The sequence below is a fragment of the Delphinus delphis genome, chromosome 3 (genome assembly GCF_949987515.2).
Source record: "Delphinus delphis chromosome 3, mDelDel1.2, whole genome shotgun sequence".
NCBI lineage: Eukaryota > Metazoa > Chordata > Mammalia > Artiodactyla > Delphinidae > Delphinus > Delphinus delphis.
Window position 1 is genome coordinate 127461141 of NC_082685.1, and position 20969 is coordinate 127482109.

The window sequence follows — 20969 nt, forward strand, 5'->3', positions numbered from 1 at the left end:
GAGTGTGTTCACCACCAGAAATGCTCATGCTTCTCTGGCTTGTGTACCCCACCTAACTAAGTGGCCCTTGGCAAGCTAAACTGACACTATAATGATAGGCTGAAGCACACGAATTGAAATTAGCTATAAAAATGTGCACCCCACCAACCATTAAACTAGTTATGGTCTATTGCTAAAGACAAGGTTAATAATGCAGACATGGCCATGATGGCCAGTTCTTATGATTTGCTTTACTTTTTCCTACCAATTAGGAAATGCATACAAAATTAGGAAATGTTATAAAAAATGCATTTAATGGAGGCACGAACCCGTGTCCCCTGCATCGGCAGGCAGACTCCCAACCACTGCGCCACCAGGGAAGCCCCGAGGCAACTCTTAACAACAATTTAAATTCATAGAAAGAAAGGGATGGCTACTTGCATTTGAAAAATAATTTACTGTCATCTTTAAAACTATGGATTTCTGGTTTCCAGTGTCTAGGTTTAATGCTAGTTCTTTCCATTTGCTCACTAGATCTTGTCCCATTCACCCTATGGCTCTCCACCAAGTAGCTCCATTCTCCTGACTCTCCACCCTCTGCTTCTTCTTGGGTTTCTTCCCTTCTGCCTGTTAACATGCTGATTTTACTCCCAAATTTCCCTCCATAATGACTTCAGTTAGTTACTCAAGCCAGAAACCTTGGGTCATCTTTTACCCCCCTCAGCCTTCAGGATCCAGATATTCACCAACTGTTGTTAGTTCTACTGCTTAAATATGTAAAAGTTTCTCTCCTCATTTGTACCCCACTGCCACTGCTCAGTTTAGGCCTATGGTCCTCAACTTCAGCACAATCAGGTAACACATGGGCAGAACATAAATTAGGGGTTCTCAACCCTGGATATACATTAGAATCATCAGAGGAGCTAAAACACCAGTGTCTGTACTCCAGCTTTAGAGATTTTGATTCATGTGACATACATGTGTGTGTGCACACATAAGCTTCCTATTCTCTCCCTATAAACCATCATCTAATCAGTGATCTCCAAACACTTTTTTTTAAGTCTAAGGATTGTACAAACAAAAAAAGTTTCAAATGAAGTGACGTCAGCATCATGGCAGTGTGAGTCATCCCTTTTCCTCTCCCCTTTTATTTACAATGAGTTGGACATTCATAACAAAACCAAACTGCCTCTGTCCATTGTACCAGGACACCCAAGAAATTTCTTCCTGCCTGTGTATTAGAAAGTAAGTAGATAGGATCTCTGAGGATCCAAGAGAGTTGATTAGCCTGCCCCACTCCCATTTGGCACTATGTTGGAACTGAACCATACTCTAAAAAAAATGGACTTAACAGACATATATAGAACATTCCATCCAACAGCAGAATATACACTTTTCTCAAGTGCACATGAAACATTTTCCAAAATAGACCATACAAGACACACAAAAAAAAATCTTAGCAAATTTAAGAAGATTGAAATCATACTATCTTTTCTGATAATGGCATGAACTAGAAATCAGCAAAGAAATGAAAATAAAACATTAAAACTTATGTGATGTGGCAAAAATTATTCTGAGAGGAAAGTTTATACTGAAAAAAACAATGTATTAAGAAATTAGAAAGATCTCAAATAACCTAACTTTACAACTCGAGGAACAAGAAAATGAATAAATTAAGCCCAAAGTTAGCAGAAGGAAGGAAATAATAAAGATCAGAGCAGAAATAAATGACATGGAGTTTAGAGAAGGAATAAAAAGGATCAATGAAACTATGAGCTGCTTCTTTGAAAAGAAACAAAATTGAAAAACATTTAGCCAGACTAAAAAGAGAGAAAACTCATATAAATAAAATTAGAAATAAAAAGGAGACATTACAACTGATACTACAGAAATTCAAAAGATCACAAGAGACTATTATAAACAATTATATGCCAACAAATTATATAACTTAGAAGAAATAGCTAAATTTATAGAAACACATGACCTAACAAGACTGAATGAGAAAAAAATAGAAAATCTGAAAAGATCAACAATGAGTAGAGATTGAATCAGTAATCAAAACTCTCCAACACATAAAACCCCGGGGGGGGCTGATGGCTTCACTGGTGAATTCTACCAAACATTCAAAGAAGAATTAATACCAATCCTTCTCAAACTCTCCATAAAATTGAAGAAAAGGAAACACTTCCAAACTCATTCTATGAGGTCAGCATCACCTTGATACCAAACCAGATAAGGACACCACAAGAAAAGTACAGACCAACACCCCTGATGAATATGGATGAAAATATTTTCAACAGAATATTAGTGAACCAAATTCAAGAGAACATAAAAAGGATTACACACCATTGTCAAGTGGGATTTATCTCTGGATGGTTCAACATACACAAATCAATAAATGTAATCATCATATGAATAAAAGATAAAAATGACATGATCATCCCAACAGATGTAGAAAAACATTTGACAAAATACAACACCCTTTCATGATAAAAACCCTTGGCAGATTGGGTATAGAAGGAATATACCACAACATATATGACAAACCCACAATTAACGTTATACTTAACGGAGGAGAATTGAAAGTTTTTCCACTAAGATCAGGAATGAGACAAGAATGCCTACTCTCACCACTCCTATTGAGTATAGTACTGGAAGTCCTAGCTAGAGGGATTAGGCAAGACAAAGAAATAAAATGCATCCAAATCAGGAATGATTTGCTATTTGTAGACAATATGATTCAGTATATAGAAAATTCCAAAGTCTCAACCAAAAAACTTTGGAACTAATCAACAATTTCAGTAAAGTTATAGGATACAAAATTAACATACAGAAACCAGTTTCATTTCTTTACACTAAGGTTGAAATATCTGAACAAGATACCATTCACAATAGCATTAAAAACATTAAAATACTTAGGAATAAATTTAGCCCAGGAAGTGAAAGATCTGTATAAGACTATAAGAAAACTACAAGGCTTTGCTGAAAGAAACTGAAGACACAAACAAGTGGAAAGACATCATACTGTCATGGATTGGAAGAATATTATTAATATCTCCATAACATCCAAATCTATCTACAGATTTAATGTAATTCCCAACAAAATACCATAGGCATTCTTCACAGAAATAGAAAAAACAATCCTAAAATTTGTATGGAACCACAAGAGACTCCAAACAGCCAAAGCAATCCTGAGGAAAAAGAACAAAGCTGGAGCTATCATACTTCAAACTATACTACTAAGCTACAGTAATAAAAAAACAGTATAGACGCATAGACCAATGGAATAAAGTTAGAGAGCACAGAATTAAACCCCTGCTCATAAAATCAACTAATATTTGACAAGGGAGCCCAGAGCACCAAATAAAGAAAGATAGTCTCTTCAACAAATGGTGTTGGGAAAAATGGATGAACACATGCAGAATAATGAAAATGGACCTTTATCTCACAGCACTCATAAAAGTCAACTCAAAATAAATCAAAGACCTAAACACAATACCTGATACTATAAAACTCCTAGAAGAAAACATAGGGAAGAAACTCCTCAACACTGGTCTTGGCAATGACTCTTTGGATATGATACCCAAAGCACAAACAACAAAAGCAAAAATCAACGAATGAGACTACATCAAACTTAAAAGCTTTTGCACAGCAAAAAAGAAAAAAAAGTTATTAAGAAAATGAAAAGACAACATACAGAATGGGAGAAAAAACTTGCAAACTATTTATCCGGAGAAGGGGTTAATATCCAAAATATATAAAGAGCTTGTACAACTCAAAAGCAATAAATAAACAAAAAATATGATTAAAAATTGGGCAGAGAATCTGAATAGACATTTTTTCCAAAGACGTACAGATGGCCAACAGGTATGTGAAAGAATGTTTAACATCACTAATCATCAGTGAAATGTAAGTCACAACCACAAAGAGATATCACCTCACAGCTGTTAGAATGGCTATTACCAAAAATACAAAAATTAACAAGTGTTGGTAAGGGTATGAAGAAACAGGAACCCTTGTGCACTGTTGATGGGAATATAAATTGGTATAGCCATATATGGATATTCCTCAAATAATTAAAAATAGAAATATCATATGATCCAGAAATTCCACTTTTAGGCATTTATACAATAAAAACAAAAACATTAACTCAAAAAGATATAGGCACCCTTACGTTCACTACATTATTATTTACAATAGCCAAGATATGGAAACAACCTAAGTGTCCATCATCGGATGAATGGATAAACACACATATGCACACACACGTACACAATAGAATATTATTCAGCTATAAAAACGAAAGAAATCTTGCCATTTATGACAACATGGATGAACCTTGAGGGAAATATGTCAGAAGGAGAAAGACAAATACTGTATGATCTCACTTATATGCAGAATCTCAGAAAAAAAAGCAAACCACCTCCCCCCAAAAAAACCCTCCAAAATAAAACCCACCTCAGATACAGAGAACAGACTGGTGGTGAACAGAGGTGGGGGCCGGGGGTTGGGCAGGCAAAATGGATGAAAGGTTCAAAAGGTACTAATGTCCAGTTATAAAATAAATAAATCACAGGGATGTAATGTACAGCACAGTACCATAGTTGAAAATACTGTATTGCATATTTGAAAGTTGTTAAGAGAATAAATCTTACGTTCTCATCACAAGAAAAAAGTTTTTGTAATTATGTATAGTGATGGACATAGACTTACTGTGGTGATCATTTTGCATTTTGCATTACATACAAATATTGAATCATTATGTTACACACCTGAATTAATATATCAATTATACCTCAATAAAATAAAATAAAATACTGTTGACTGAGTCCCACCAGAGAGATCCCAATTTAACTGGCCTGATGTATAGCTTGTACACTGGTATTTTTGAGAACCCCTTCTCTAGATTCAATCTTCCTTCTATTTACTTTTCTCCTCTCCTTGCCCTGGTCTTGCCTGAATTGAATTTTCTGAGAAAGAAGTGAGATCCCCTCAATGTTCTGAGGCCTACCTGTGACTTGAGTTAATTTATCTGTTATTCCTAGTCTCAGAGCAGTCTTATGTTGCTCTCTCAGCGCAACAAAGAAGAAAGACAGCACACTTTACAATACCTTAATTTTTCATTATTTAGAAGGGAACTACCGTAAGTAGTCCTCCTGACAGATTCCCTAAAATAATGCTCTAAAGGTACTAAGAAGTTGCTGTTAACCGGTTAGTGGTAACTGTCTCACCGTAATTTTTTTTTTTTTTTTTTCGGTATGCGGGCCTCTCACTGTTGTGGCCTCTCCCATTGCAGAGCACAGGCTCCGGACGCGCGGGCTCAGCGGCCATGGCTCACGGGCCCAGCCGCTCCGCGGCATGTGGGATCTTCCCGGACCGGGGCACAAACCTGTGTCCCCTGCATCGGCAGGCAGACTCTCAACCACCGCTCCACCAGGGAAGCCCTCAGTGTAATTTTTAAGGCCCAGAGAGTGAGGCATCAAGAATTTTCAGAGGTTTCTTATAAGGCACAGAATGAGTAGTAAAGGAGTTTTCCAATTTACTGGTTGGAGGAAATTCCATAAAGCTGGGCACTGTTTGAAAATAAATATTATGTACTTGGGCAATATTGCATTTGAGAAAATTTATCCTGAACAGTGTTCTAGTCATTTTCTGTCATCTTTCACTGGATCACTGGATCACTGGAAGACTCTGGGGTCCATGAACAGAGTTTAAATAGGCTTATCTGTAATATAGACCCTAATTCTCTCCTGGATTGTAAAATAGAAAACTAAACACAGTTAAGACCTAATCTGTATCTCAAGGTCGTTCCAAGTATACAGTGACTCAAGCGGAGCTTAGCAGTCAGGAGGGTGTGACGCTGGTAATTATAATTCTCTTCAATGGAAAATGTATAAAGAGAATCTGGCTGTGTAGGATCAGGCTGCATGGATCCAAAGTTCAGTGAAGTTACTGCTTTGTTCATTCTCACCTGAGTTGGCAATGAAAGACAAGGGTGTTTACACTAAAAGACTCAAATTAGAAACCAATTGAAGAATCCTAGAATCAGAGTTCCTAAATTAGGCATCCCTGAAGTCATCCAGTCTCAGCAGAAATCAGCAGCATGGGCACTAAAATCTCAGGAGGTAGACTTTCCTGGCTTGGTAACAATGATGTTCCTTTCACCCTAGTTAACATGTCCCCAAGAGTGATATCAGGGCATATGAAGCCGCATGGTCAATGTGCTCAAACTTATTCTTGGTGGGATAGAAATGTCCCATAGAGTCCAAACTCTATTAGCCATGGTGTATCTGCCTTACTTGATTTATCTAGACTTTTGGGGAAGCAACTATATTGAATATATCCTGTCTGCACCACCTCCCTCCTCCAGAAACAATCAGTTCTTTTAGTATATACTTTGTTATGTGAAGGAGTATCCTTTCTGATTTGTCTTTAATTTACCTTTTTCTACTTCAAGAGATTATTCCCTTGAAGGAACTGTTTAATTAAGCCAGCTTTTACTGAATCAATGTTTCAGAGTTTATAGACATAGAATGTGACTTTTTTGTCACTCTTCATATTCTTAATACAGAAGGAACTATATATTTGCAGATCTGTATGTCCCACCTTCATCCTTCAAGTTATACTTGTTTTGAAGGGCTGGAAACAATTTATGCATTCACGATATTTTATTGTATTTTTGACATGCAGACCACACATTAAGCTCCACGAGGAGGAAGATACCTATTTTATGACTCCTTAATATCATTACAGGTGTTTAATAAACATTTGAAGATGAATAGACAAAACAAAACAAGTCATTAAATGTGAAAAGAAGGGGAAACAAATTTTACAGGTTGGAAAGATGGCAAAGTATAAGAATATTTTATAGTTGTCAGAAATCCTCATGGGTTCCCTGTGCTAGACAAGGAGGAAGGATGGAGACGACAGGGTTGGAATTTAGTAATACAGGCACATGATATCATGACAATTATTTGAATGGAGAGTAATAGGATATATGTATCTGTTACTTGCTTTAGGAAGAAATATGAATGCAAATTAAAAACAAAATTAGAGCCTTACAAATTAGTTATTAAAAACATCACTTCTCTCCAGAAGCAAATTTAGTTTATCTGCAATTTTTGTTTCTCTGACTGCATTTTTAGGAAACCTCAGAGTTTCTGCACTTTCTGCCCATTCAGTGCTTGTAAAAATGGTTCAAGTATTCTTTCTTCTATAATTTCAGGGCAATACAAATCCATTCTCCTCCATACATTTCTTTGTTCTTATTCCCAGTTATATTACTTTTATTTTAGGAAAACTTCTATCTTTAATTATTTCTATTTTTTCTAATTTAATATTTTTACATTTAAAACAAATTATGAGACTGTACATATATATAGATTATTGCCATATTATAAATTTGGCATTTGGATAAAAATAAAAATTGAAAACATTCCTATATATTGTTATAGGTACATGTGCCTATAGTAAATACCAAAAACACACATGGGAAGAATGATACTAGCTAGAGGATAATGTTCAGCTCAGGGGCAGTTCCCTACCTTCTCCAAACACTTGCAGCTATTTAAGCCAGTGTTCTAAAATTTTAGGGTTGTAGGAAAGTCAGAATGTTGTTTGTTAAACATGTAGATTCCTGGCCTTCAGAAACTTTGAAGCAGCATGCCTGAGTTAGGGTTGACAAATATGCACTCGAAAAAGAACCCCAGAGGATTCAGCTGCACATTGTTTAGAGGACCACCCAAAATCGGAAGTATTGAATACATGCAGCTGGCAGGTGGGTAGAGGGTCAGGTGAAAGGGTCAGGGCTAAGACATGACTTGGCTGTCATTAGTTTATAGGCAGAGTTCATGCCTCAGAAGTGGTTGGGAATATCTAAGGGAGAGTGCAGAGAGAGAAGAGTGGTGGGCCAAGGATGGAAAGGCAAAGTGCGAGAGGGAGAAAGAGGAGGAGTCTCCCAAGGAAACAGCCAAGGTATGGCTGGAGAGAGAGCACCATGGTATAGAAGCCAAGATGGCAGAATGCAAGAAGGAGGGCATGCCCAGGAGGCCAAATGAAACAAAACAACCAGGAAAGGGAAGACCAGAAAAATGCTGATTGTCTGCATAGTGTATCACAGGCGCCACAACGGTTGCTCCTGAAAGGTAGCATTATGATTGTATTCCCAAGCACCTGATGTATTGTACATGTTTGGATTGGCAAGGGCAGCTGACATACAAGTATTTTAAAGACCTCAGCTACAGCTCAGTTCCATCAAGTACCTTCATTAGGATAAGCAAATGTTATGGATGTAACCATCCACAATGGAGAATTAATTGTAACTAGATCAATACAGTAGTGTTTTTCAACCATCTGCTAAGATGTGGTAATGACATTTATAAAACAGTGCCCAACCTTTGTGTGTGTGTGATGCTGTTCTGGACAATGGAATTTTACCAGTAATTAAAAGAAAATAAAGCTAAGACCTTTAAAATCTTTAAACTGATTGTGAGGTTTTTTTCCCCGTATAAATGATCTCTCATGATCATTTATAGAAGGGTGTGTAGTCATGAAAAGAACAAAGCACATTAAAGAAGGTAAACGACTCTAAGAATGCCCAAGTGTTGGTTGCTATGACAACTGCTGGGGTTTATTGAATACAGAGCAAAAAATCAATCAGAAATCATTGGAGGAATGTGTATGGGTACATAAACCATTTCTGCCTCACAATTTCAGGAACTTTCCTTCATCTGTGTACCGCATGAAAAGGGTTTGTGTCAGTCAGCGGAGTTCCAAGGAAGGCTGCCCTCTTGATGCATTCACACCATTCTACATGTCCCCTTCCACAACATGACCTTCTCAACACCCAGGTAATTTATTACAGTGGTAAAAAATGTAACCAGCTACCTGGCTCAATGTCACTAAAATATTGGCTCCCATCTATTGTACTTTGAACCAAACAATTTTCAGGTTTATATATAGAAGTCACTTACGTCTGTGTAGCAGTTTCTTCCCCCCACATAGGATATGCCTGACTAGTCAAGAAAATACAGGGAGGGAAGAGATTGTCTCAGGCAGACACCCTGCCAACCCTCTCCCAGATTTCTTTTCTCTCTTCTCTTGGGGAATCTACTGTTCTCCATTCCTAACTTCCTGAGGTGCTAAGAGGACTAAGAAAAGATAGCCAAGTTTTTCAGACTTTTGGGGGAAAAAGATTGTTAAATTGATGGAATGGGGAGAGGCCCTATGAACGAGATGATAAAAGCTCAAGGGCAGCCACAGAAAGAACAGGTATCAGCTGTATGATTTTCTCATGGGCGAATGTAAGAAAGTTTGGTGGGAGGGTTCTTGCAGTCATTGGGTGATAGCCTTTGGTCTAATGAGCTCACTAATCTCATAAGGAAATGGTCAAGCTCTCAGACTGGACTGTGCATAGTTCATTTATGAGATGACCAAGTGACAGGGTGCCCCACTGAGAGGATGTCTGCTTCTCTAATCTGTGCTGCACACTCCCTGCAGATTAATCACAAAGTACTCCCTTCAGAACAGTGTTTTTCAAATTATAGCAGGTTGAAGCACATTAGTGGATCCTAAGATTTATTTAGTGAGTTGAAACCATTATTAAAAGAAAATGAAAAATAATAGAAAAGAGAATAGCATCAGAACAAATCTCATCTAATAAGAGTAAATGTGTTTTGTAAAACTTTGGTTTCATTCTCTTTCTACGTATGTATGCACTGGGTTGCTAGATTGAATGCATTTCTTACTGTAGGTCCTGGGCAAAAAGGTTAGAAAGCCAGACTCTCAGAAGGAAGGGAGGGAGGAAAAAGGGACAGGAGGGAGTGAGGTGGGAAGGAGGGAGGGAGGAGGGAAGGACAGGAGGGAGGGAGGGAGAAGGGAGGAAGGGAGGGAGGGAAGGAGGAAGGAAAAGAAAGAAATTCCGGCTCATTTGCTTAGGGCTGGAATTGTTCCCCAAATCCACTCTACTTCCATAACATCACGCTGGGTTCCAACTTTTCCACTCTCTGTCCTCCCAATGTTCCTCTCAATGTCCTTACTCCACTGTGCCCTTTATTCATGATGCTTCTTCTCCTCCTCATGGTTTTCATATTCTACTCTCCTTTCAGGAACATTAAAAACTTGTCTTGCCATTTAACCCATATGATGGTTAGCTCCTCTCATCACTCACCTCTTCCTAGCTGTTCTGCTCATTTCCATACATTTTCCCTGTTTCCTCTGCATTGCTCCTTATCTGCCTCCCGTCTCACTTCACTCTCACACCTCCTTCTAACACCTGTGTCTGCCTCCCTCCCTCTGTTGCTTTCCTCTTGGCGCCTGTCTCCGAGCTTATCATATCCTCATGATGTTATTTTTGTTGTTGTCTTGTTATTTCTGCTTTCTTGTGTGTATCTCTGGTCTCCCCACTTGATTGGAAGCAACTTGAGCCGAGGGACTGTGGATCACACTTTTTTGGTATCCCCCGTGATGTCTGACACAGTGCAGGATACACAACTGGTGCTCAGTAAAAAATGCCTTGAATTAATAAATCAATCATGGCCATTGCAGCCTCTCTCCCCACGCACCAGTCCCTGCTATGGGTGTCCCCCAGCCGCCGCCTCCTCTGTGCCCCCTTCCCAACAGGGCAGGCTCATGTGCTCTGGGGCAGCCTCAGGAGCAGATGCCTGTGGGTGGCCCACATGCATAGGTGGGGCTGAAACCACAGCTGAGCCCCAGGGACCGTGCAACTAAGGAAGAAGAGATGAAATCTCCCCTTACTGCTGTGCAAACTGAGGATTTACACCCCTGCAACCGGCTTTGTAAACTCAGCACCTGCAGAACATCTGAACAGGCAACGAGTGCTCCTACAGCTGAGAGGGTCTAGCTTTAGTAGCTGTGGACTTTGTGGACACGTACACATGGGTGTTGGGCCAGGCCAGAGTCCGAGCTGACCCCATAGCACCCACAGTGGGTGTAGATCCATGATTACTGCAATCCTGGAACCTGACTTCAGTGGACCTACACTAGTGGCCTGGTGAAAACAGCACCTGAGAGACACCAGGCCAACTGCCGGCACACCCACACAGTTAAGGTGGGGCTGAGAGCAGTGCCAACAGCAGTGTAATCTGAGAGCTTGCACACCAGGTGAAAGGTGACACAACAGAGCACACCCACAGGTGAACAGCTCCAGAGGAGGGATACTCAGTGGCTTCTCTCCCAGTGGGAGGGCTCCAGTCCCACCTAACTCACACCACAGATCAGAATCACAGCCAAGAAACAGATCTGGGGGCCTCTACTCCAAGAACTAGGGAGCAGACTCCACCCAACAGGGCAGTGACAACCACAGAACAAAGGGGAGGTTCAATATCCAATGCAGGCTCTTGTCACTACAACATCAGTCACACCTCCTATCAAGGGGATAATGGACAGCATACACTGAGGAAAGAGGTGGCAGACACCTATACTAAAAACAGCCCTAGCACCAAAAAAATTTAAACCCATGCAGGCCACACAGAAACGTTCCCACATAAAAATAGCCCTCCAAGACACAGTCTGAGGATCTGGCATTGGGAAGAAGAACCCCCAGAGCATTTAGCCTTGAAAACCAGCAGAACTTGAGTGAAGGAACTCCACAGGGCTGGGGGAAAGAGACTCTACTCTTGGAGGGTGCACACAAGGTCTCATGTGCACTGGGACCAGCAAAAAGCAGTACATCCATAGGAACCTGGGTTAGACCTACCTAGGGGTCTTAGAGGCTCTCCTGGGGAGATAAGGGTCAGCTGTAGATTGCTGTGTGGGGCAAGGAGACTGGTAGTGGAAGCCCCATGGAATACTGATTGGCATGAACTCTCCAGGAGGTCCCAACTTTGGCACCATACCCAGCCCGACCCAACAACCTACAGTCTCCAGTGCTGGAAAGCCTCAGGCCAAACAACAAAGAAGATAGGAACACAGTGCCACCCATCAGAAGACAGGCTGCCTAAAGTTGCACTGAGCTCACAGCCACCTCAAATCACACCCCCTGACACAGCCCTGTCCACCAGAGGGAAAAGACCCAGCTCTACCCACCAGAGGGCAGGCACCGGTCCCTCCCGCTAGGATGCCTACAAAAGCTCTAGGACCAACCTCACCCACCAGGGGTCAGACACCAGAAGCAAGAGGAACTATGATCCTGCAGCCTGTGGAAAGGAGACCACAAACACAGAAAGTTAGACAAAATGAGACAACAGAGAAATATGTTGCAGACAAAGCAACAAGATAAAAACCCATGAGAACAACTAAAGGAAGAGGAGATAGGCAATCTACCTGAAAAATAATTCAGAGTAATAATAGTAAATATGATTCAAAATCTCAGAAAAAAATGGAGGAACAGACCAAGAAGATATAAGAAATGTTTAAAAAAGAGAAGATTTGAAGAACAGAGATGAACAACACAATAACTGAAATAAAAAAATACACTAGAAGGAATCAATAGCAGAATAACAGGCAGAAGAACACAGTGAGCTGGGAGACAGAGTGTTTGAAATCACTGCCATAGAAGAGAATAAAGAAAAAAGAATGGAAAAAAAATGAGGACAGTCACAGAGACCTCTGTGACAACAGCAAATGCACAAATATTTGCAATATAGAGGTCCCAGAAGATGAAGAGAAAGGAAAAGGGCCTGAGAAAAAATTTGAAGAGATTATAACTAAAAAGTTCCCTAACATGGGAAAGGGAGACACTCATCCAAGTCCAGGAAGTGCAGAGAGTCACATACAGGATAAACCCAAGGAGGAACACATCGAGACACATGGTAATCAAATTGACAAAAATTAAAGACAAAGAAAAAAATATTAAAAGCAACAAGGGAAAAGCAACAAATAACACACAAGGAATCCTCGTAAGGTTAACAGCTGATTTTTTAGCAGAAACTCTGCAGGCCAGAACAGAGAGGTACGATATATTTAAAGTGTTGAAAGGACAAAACCTACAACCAAGATTACTCTAACCAGTAAGGCTCTCATTCAGATTTGAGAGAGAAATCGAAAGCTTTACAGATAAGCAAAAGCTAAGAGAATTCAGCACCACCAAACCAGCCTTACAACAAATGCTAAAGGAACTTCTCTAGGTGTGTGTGTGTGTGGGGGGGGTGAAGGCCACAACTAGAAACAAGAAAATCACAAGTGGGAAATCTCACTGGTAAAGGCAAACATAAAGTAGTGGTAAAAAATCATCCACACACAAATATGATATCAAAACCAGCAACCGTGAATATACAACGGAGAAAAGACAGTCTCTTCAATAAGTGGTGCTGGGAAAACTGGACAGCTACATGTAAAAGAATAAAATTAGAACACTCCCTAACACCATACACAAATATAAACTCAAAATGGATTAAAGACCTAAATGTAAGGCCAGACACTATAAAACTCCTAGAGAAAAACACAGAACTCTCTTTGACATAAATCGCAGAAATATCTTTTTGAATTCACCTCCTAGAGTAATGAAAATAAAAACAAAAATAAACAAATTGGACGTAATGAAACTTAAAAGCTTTTGCACAGCAAAGGACACCATAAACAAAATGAAAAGACAACAAACAGAATGGGAGAAAATATTTGCAAATGAAGCAACAAGGAATTAATTTCCAAAATATGCAAACAGCTCATGCAGCTCAATATCAAAAAAGCAAACAACCCAACCAAAAAATGGACAGAAGATCTAAATAGACATTTTTCCAAAGAAGACACACAGATAGCTAAAAAGCACATAAAAAGATGCTCAACATCACTCATTATTAGAGAAATGCAAATCAAAATTACAATGAGTAGTTGTACAAAACTACAATCACCTCACAACAGTCAGAATGGCCATCATCAAAAAATCTACAAACAATAAGTGCTGGAGAGGGTGTAGAGAAAAGGGAACCCTCCTACACTCTTGGTGGGAATGTAAATCGGTACAACCACTACGGAGAACAGTGTGGAAGTTCCTTAAAAAACTAAATATAGAACTACTACATGATCCAACAATCCCATTCCTGGTCATATATCTGTAGAAAAACATAATTTGAAAAGGTATCCTAATGTTCATTTCAGCACTATTTACAGTAGCCAAGACATGGAAGCAACCTAAATGTCCATCGACAGAGGAGTGGATAAAGAAGATGTGGTACATATATACAATGGAATATTACTCAGCCATAAAAAAGAACAAAATAATGCCATTTGCAGCAACATGGATGGACGTAGAGATTGTTATACTGAGTGAAGTAAGTCAGAGAAAGACAAATATCATATGATATCGCTTATATGTGGAATCTTAAAAAATGGTACAAATGAACTTATTTATAAAACAGAAATAGAGTCTTATTTACAATACCAAAACAGATGTAGAAAACAAACTTATGGTTACTAGAGGGGAAAGGGGGGAGGGATAAATTGGGGGATTAGGATTGACATATACACACTACTATATATAAAATAGATAACTAATAAGGACCTACTGTATAGCACAGGGAACTCTACTCAATACTCTATAATGAGCTATATGGGAAAATAATCTAAAAAAGAGTGGATATATGTACATGTATAACTTATTCACTTTGCTGTACACCTGAAACTAACACAACATTGTAAGTCAACTATACTCCAATAAAAATTATTTAAAAAAAATCAATCAATCATGATTCCCTCCTTTGCATCAAAACTCTACCTTACTCACTCAAGCATTTCTTCCCCTATATACAATGTTTTGCATTTGAAATGGCTTTGCCATTTCTAAAACTCTTTCATATCTATCTCTTATCTCAGTTGATCTTATCTACAAGGACTTGGTAAAGTAGGCATGGGTCATAATACTCATTCTTAAGAGATGAGGAAACTGAGTTTCAAAGAGGTTTGTAACTGTAACACACGTTGCCAGTGGTGTCTCTAGAACCAGAATCTATAACATGACCTATTCTGTGCCTATTACCCACCCTCCTCCAATGGAAACTTGAAAACAACAATCATATAGCATAATAAAGTGCTCACTCAGTATAAAATATTGTATATAGAGAAAAAACCCCAAAGAAATAGCAAGCAAGGCACATTCTGTCTTTCTTATGCAATGGAATTTGAACATCTTGTACTAAATCCAGATGCTGGCTGTCTATTTTGCTTCTGTAATTGTGCTTGGATTCTAAGGATACCACAGAAAGTGGTAGGAAATCCACTTACTACTTACAGGTGATGTGTTGGTTTCTACTGTCAGGTTGACAATCTTTTCATTAAATCCATCCTAGCAAGTAGCTGGGACTCTGCACTGTGTTACAAGTAATTACCATGCTCTCTTTCTCATTAATTTGATCATTTGTTTCTTACCAAGCTGTTCTCCTAAATGTTGGCCCCTCTCAGTTGAGATGACTCGCTCATCTTCCATGTCACATTTGTTCCCAACCAGGATAACCTGGGCATTATCCCATGAGTATGTTTTGATTTGAGTTGACCTACAAGAAAAAAAAAAAAAGGCAAAAAAATGATCAGAGGAAAATGCAACAGCATAAAAGGAAGGAGAAGAAATACATCCCACAGATGACGATAACAGCAAAAAATGAAGCCCAAATACCTGACATTTAGAATTAATTAGTTCAGTGCAATTTCACCTTTCAGATACTCATCAGGGATTGCATGAGTCAAAAATCAGGGGAATGGTGGTGTTGTATTTAGAATTCTTCTGTGTTTGGTGAGATTAATATTACTACTGCTTCTTCCTTTCCCCCTTCTACTCCACCTTATACAGTACTTTTATACCTGGAGTGAGTGGCCAACCATCCCAGTTTGCCCAAGATGTTCCCAGTTTTAGCAGTAAAAGTCCTATGCCCCAAGAAACCCCTCAGTTCCAAGAAACCTGAGATGGTTGGTCACTATTTATAGCCCATCACAGAAAAGAATTTTTACCTTGTTACAGTCACAACTTAAAGAGCTAAGACAATTGGGTTAGGAAATCGGGGGGTAATGATAATATTTTTAAAAAGCGTTATAAGAACTCATCTACTCATGCCTTACATTTTTAAGAGAAAAATGCCAGGTTGATTAATATCAAAATTATAATACAATGAGCTGGTGTTTTAGGTTACTATAAACAGGATATCTAGGATTCAGAATAAGCTTCTGGTACGGATCATAATGCACATAACCAAATTTTGATTTTGAAACTTAGTTGATAACTATAATAGTTAATATTTGCAGGTACTGTTTTAAACTCTTTATATATGTTACCTTAACTTAATCCTTAGAGTAACTCAAGGGAGATAATATTATGATCCTCATTTTATAGTTGAGGAAAATGAGGCACAGAAAGGTTAAAAAATTCGCCTAAGACAACTCAGCTAGCAAAGTGGTAGATCTGGAAATCAAAACGCAGGCAGTAAAGCTTTCAAGCCTGTGCTTTTAAACACGTATCTGTAGTACTCATTACAAGTTTGAGAAGTGAAGTTCCAGTGTATTTTTTATCATTTCAGAGAGGAAGCTGAAAGGAAGCCATGTTCTTTAATCCTTCCTTTTTATTGGCCACGTTCTTATTTGATAACAATTCTAGATAGGTGGGAAAGACATATCACCCAGTGGGTGGTTGAGAGAAAGAGAGAGAGAGAGAGAGAGAGAGAGAGAGAGAGAGAGGCAGAGAGGGAGAGAGGGAGAGAGAGGGGGAGGGAGAGAGAGAGAGAGAGAGAGAGAGAGAGAGAGAGAGAGAGAGAGAGAGAGATGCCAAACAAATGATGAAAGTTTAATAAAGGGATTTGTATAATGTCAAAAAGAGAAGCTTGGCATGTTCTTACTAGCAATTGTCAAATACTTCAGGATTTTTACAAAGAAAATAGTGATGAGCTGTTCTCAGCTTGAAGACAGAATGAAAGCAAATAGGTTTAAACTGCAGCAGGAGAGCTTTTAATGAGATGTCATCACTATTTCTCCCTTCCGAGAAGAAAGAAGAGAGCTAAAGGGCAGATAGGGTCTTATTTCAGAGTACTTCCCTGAACCAAGTACAAGTTTTCAAATGAGATTAAAATATCTGGTGAAAGATACCTTTGGTTCCATGTGAGCGTCCCAAGGCGCAGCATATTTTATCAGAAAAATCTGGGGATGTGACCTTTCTAATTATGACACCTAAGAGAATAATACATTCCTCTAGCAATAGTCACATTCAGCATGTGTCTATAAACTGGGAAACTAAAGGCAGACATTCAAAATCTACACTTTTCACTTACCTCATCTTATGAGTGGGGTATATGAAAAATGATGAATCCAGAGTGAATTAAGATGTAAAAAATATTCTATACCTGGACACATCTTAAATCTCAAGTGCTAAGATAGTTGTATAAATAAATTCCAAAGGTTCTTTCAAAGGAATTCAAATCTAATCAGATTTCCTTAGGTAATTAAAAAAATTATCCCTTTGCTCCTTTAGGTCTTGTTAGCCAAGGCTTGGCCTATGCCTGGAAAGGCCCTAGGTTGAGAGCCCCTATGTTAATGGAGAAAGTTCTTATCCTGGCACACAGCTAGAACACAAATTTGCAGAATGAAGCTGGGGAGACGGGAGTCACAGGAGTGTCATACTTGTGTAAGGAGGAGGCTGGGGCTGGTATGTAATAGCATGGCTTACTGAATTTACCAAGGACAAATGCTTGCCTGAAAAAATTTAGCACTCTTCTGACCTAGTTAAACTCTTCCTGCTGCACCCCTGATTGTATAAACTTACACCGGGCCGGGGTGCACCTTTGTGAAGGTAAAGAAGAAACAACTCAGCTAGCTGATTTGTACTCTTGAACCAAGTTAATGGAACGCTTGCTTCTGCCATTAAACACGTCTGAGTCTCTCAGTTCTAGCATAATAACTCATGGGGTCTTCGGAGGCCACAGAGATAGATTATACATCTATGCATACACAACATTCCCTGTTTATACTGTGTGTGTGTATAATTTGGGGATGCCATGATTACAACAGAATCATCCCCCTTTCCAACTGTACCTATATCAGAAATATTTTACTGTAACCTCTGCAATGTCCTAAATTGCCAATAATTAAAAATGAACACTTTCTGTAATTAGGGAATTATAAAGAACCGTTACCTTAAAAGCTTCAAGAGCCATTGGAGACCATTTCTCTTTTTAATCAAATATCAACTGTGGTCTGAGACATTTGTGTTGAAGTGAACAAAACATTAATTTGCCAGAGTTGGTTAATCAAATAAGATTTGTTTTTGGACTCTGGACTTTCTGATGAAGTCCGCCATCAACAGAGTAGCTTTAGGCAAAGCCCAATCACCAGCTACGGGGGAACAGAACCATGCTGACTGATTTATGAATTACTACATATCATAGAATCTAAGATGCTGTGTATTATAAGATTAAAAATTACTTTACGGATGGCCAAGAACAAAAAGCAGCAGCCTATGAAACTATGATACAATGGTTAACAATTGTCCTGCTAGACATACTTGTCAGTTACATCAGCTTCTTGTTACCTTGAAGTTTTTTTCATGTATTCTGAGGGATTTAGTAATTCTTTCTGTCTTCAGTTGCTTTGTTCATGAAAGATGATCATCCTATGACTACCTCAATAAGTCAACATACCCTTCTGCTTGTGGGTATCTTCCCTTAAGACCTGTAGAGCACCAGCATGTTGCTTTGCAGGGAAATATGAAATGATGGTCATTACTCCAAATGAGTATTCACATCCCTAACATCAAACTGATACTCACCTCCCGCATACACAATAACTTTCTACCTACGTTGTAACAGTTCCACCACTCAGTTGAGGTAAGGACAGTATACACAGCTATGACCCTGTTGGTGCATGTACAGGCAGTAGAATCCATTTCTCATACAGCATCAGCAATTACAATGTCATTTATTGTAAGACACTTCCCAATTTCAGAGATGTTAAAATATGAGTAATTGTGCATCTTAGCTTCTGTAAAACACTATTGTTTTCTTGGTATTTCTTTTATGTATGAAGACCTAGGTTGAAATGGGAGCTTGGATTATTCCTTTAGCTCAGGAATACTTGAAGATGAGAAAATATAAACCTCATGGGTTGAGAAAGACCCAGAGTTGTGTGTAATATGAATTAAGGGCAGAAGAGTGTTGGGATGAAAATCCAATCCCCAACCCTTCCAACTCAGAATCCTAACAATTTTATTCAGCTCATTTAAAAGAGAGTGTTAATACTGAGTATGGGAAAGTCATTCTGCACTCTGCAGCCTCAGCATCTTCATCTGTAAAATGAGGCCACCACAGTTTGTACTTAATCTCTGGGGATGTTGTAGGACAAATGTGGTTTTAAGTAGGGTCATGCTCTACTTTACGTCGCAAGCACCTTTTCACAAATATAAAACATTATTAGTCCCAGCTTGGGCAGCCAGCTGTTTCTCTTCCTCAGTCCAGGTCAACTCATCCTTTCTATAACCTAAAAAATAATTTGAGTTTTTTTCATTGAAGAATCTCAAATTTTGTCTCCGGTTTATACCTTAAGGCTGAGGTCCTGTACAGATACATTACTAAGAAGGAGTAAATGGCCTTTTTTGGTATGTCTATTAGGAGTACGGTACATGTTTATTGAGTGAATCCTCCTTTCATGTGTCATTTCTATGTATCTACTTTTTCAGTCATTTGCTATATTTTGTAAAATTTCTTATTCAGGAATGGATTTTTATCACCTCATTAGGAATTGTCTTATTTCTTTGTCTGTTACGGAGACATATTTAAAGAAAGTGCTGTCACCAAATAACATACATGAGAGAAGATGATTTATTTCTGAATCACTGCAAAAGATCCTTTGGGATTTACTGTTAACCTCAACAAGATTAATGGACTCAGAAGCAACACGCTGGTCACCATGGTTACTCTACGAATGGCAATTAACTCAGACCTTACCAGTAACGAGGTCCTGGTTACTAAAAAAAAAAAAAAAAAAAAGTTATTTGTCTTTTAGTTAAAAACAAAAATAAAACAATAACCCCCCTCTCTATATATATTTCTATATTTTTATGTGTTTCCTCTATAAATACATATGTAGGGAGAGAGGATTTTGATTTTTGTTTTTTGTTTTATATTATGAGGCAGAGGGAGATGAAGAGATTTTCATATTTTATACATAAATGACCGAACTCTGCTCAAAATAAAATAATTTAGGAGAGCTGTAAACAGACAAATCAAATTCCTATAATATCTCTATTTCTCCTCTCTTGTTCTGGGTATATAAATAATCTCCTACGAGTTCAACCTGTTTTCATTGAGAAGAGACTCTTATTAGTGATAATGTTCTGAAAAACAGTCCACAAAATGTACCTCAGGAACCCAAAAAGCAGTTATCTCTTAGGGTCTGATCTGGGCTATACATGGGAAGATGAGGTTGTCAGGGAGAATATGACCAGCTCTTCCCCCTGCAGTGAATCTCAGACAGATCTTAACAGCAGTCCTGTTCTTCATTCTGGAAGCTCAAATTTCTCCTCAGCAACCATTTCCCTTACTCTCCTCAATATTCGGGAGCCTCAGCCTTCAGCATCTCAGCAGACTTCAAGTCATCATGGAATTTCCCAATCTCCTACTGCTCATCGCATAGCATTGGCCCTTCTGTTACTTTTCTACTAACTCAATCATTTATTTATTCAATTTTTCTCAACCCTTGGAGAGCTTTGAAAAATAACTTCAACCTAGAACAGTTAAATCAGAACCTTTAGGGACATGATCATAAGCATTTAAAAAAATAATCTCTGCAGCTCATTTGTATGTATGACTGGGATGGCTCTCTCGCCCACACCTGTTTCAGTTTTTAAAATAATCGGTTTCTTTACTTCCCATCTAACGCTCAAAGTGTTTGCAGGTGGTTTACAGAGATACATACAAATTTAAGATATAAACAAAATAAATTTTAAAATGAATGAGTAGTAATAAGGAAACAAAAATAGGAACGTAATAAAACCTAATGATTTTTATACACTGTAAAAGCTAACAGGTAGTCTCAGAAGTTGAGGAGATAGGCTTTTCATAGGT

At 38.6% G+C, this 20969-nt stretch overlaps 1 protein-coding gene across 1 annotated transcript in view; it reads right to left on the minus strand.

Moving 5' to 3' along the window:
* Window positions 1–20969, minus strand: part of RAB3C (RAB3C, member RAS oncogene family) — a 302764-nt gene that overhangs the window by 43639 nt on the left and 238156 nt on the right. The window contains exon 4 of the mRNA XM_060009460.1: window positions 15301–15425. Within this exon, the coding sequence (XP_059865443.1) occupies window positions 15301–15425 (125 nt within the window). The remainder of the gene's footprint in view (window positions 1–15300; window positions 15426–20969) is intronic.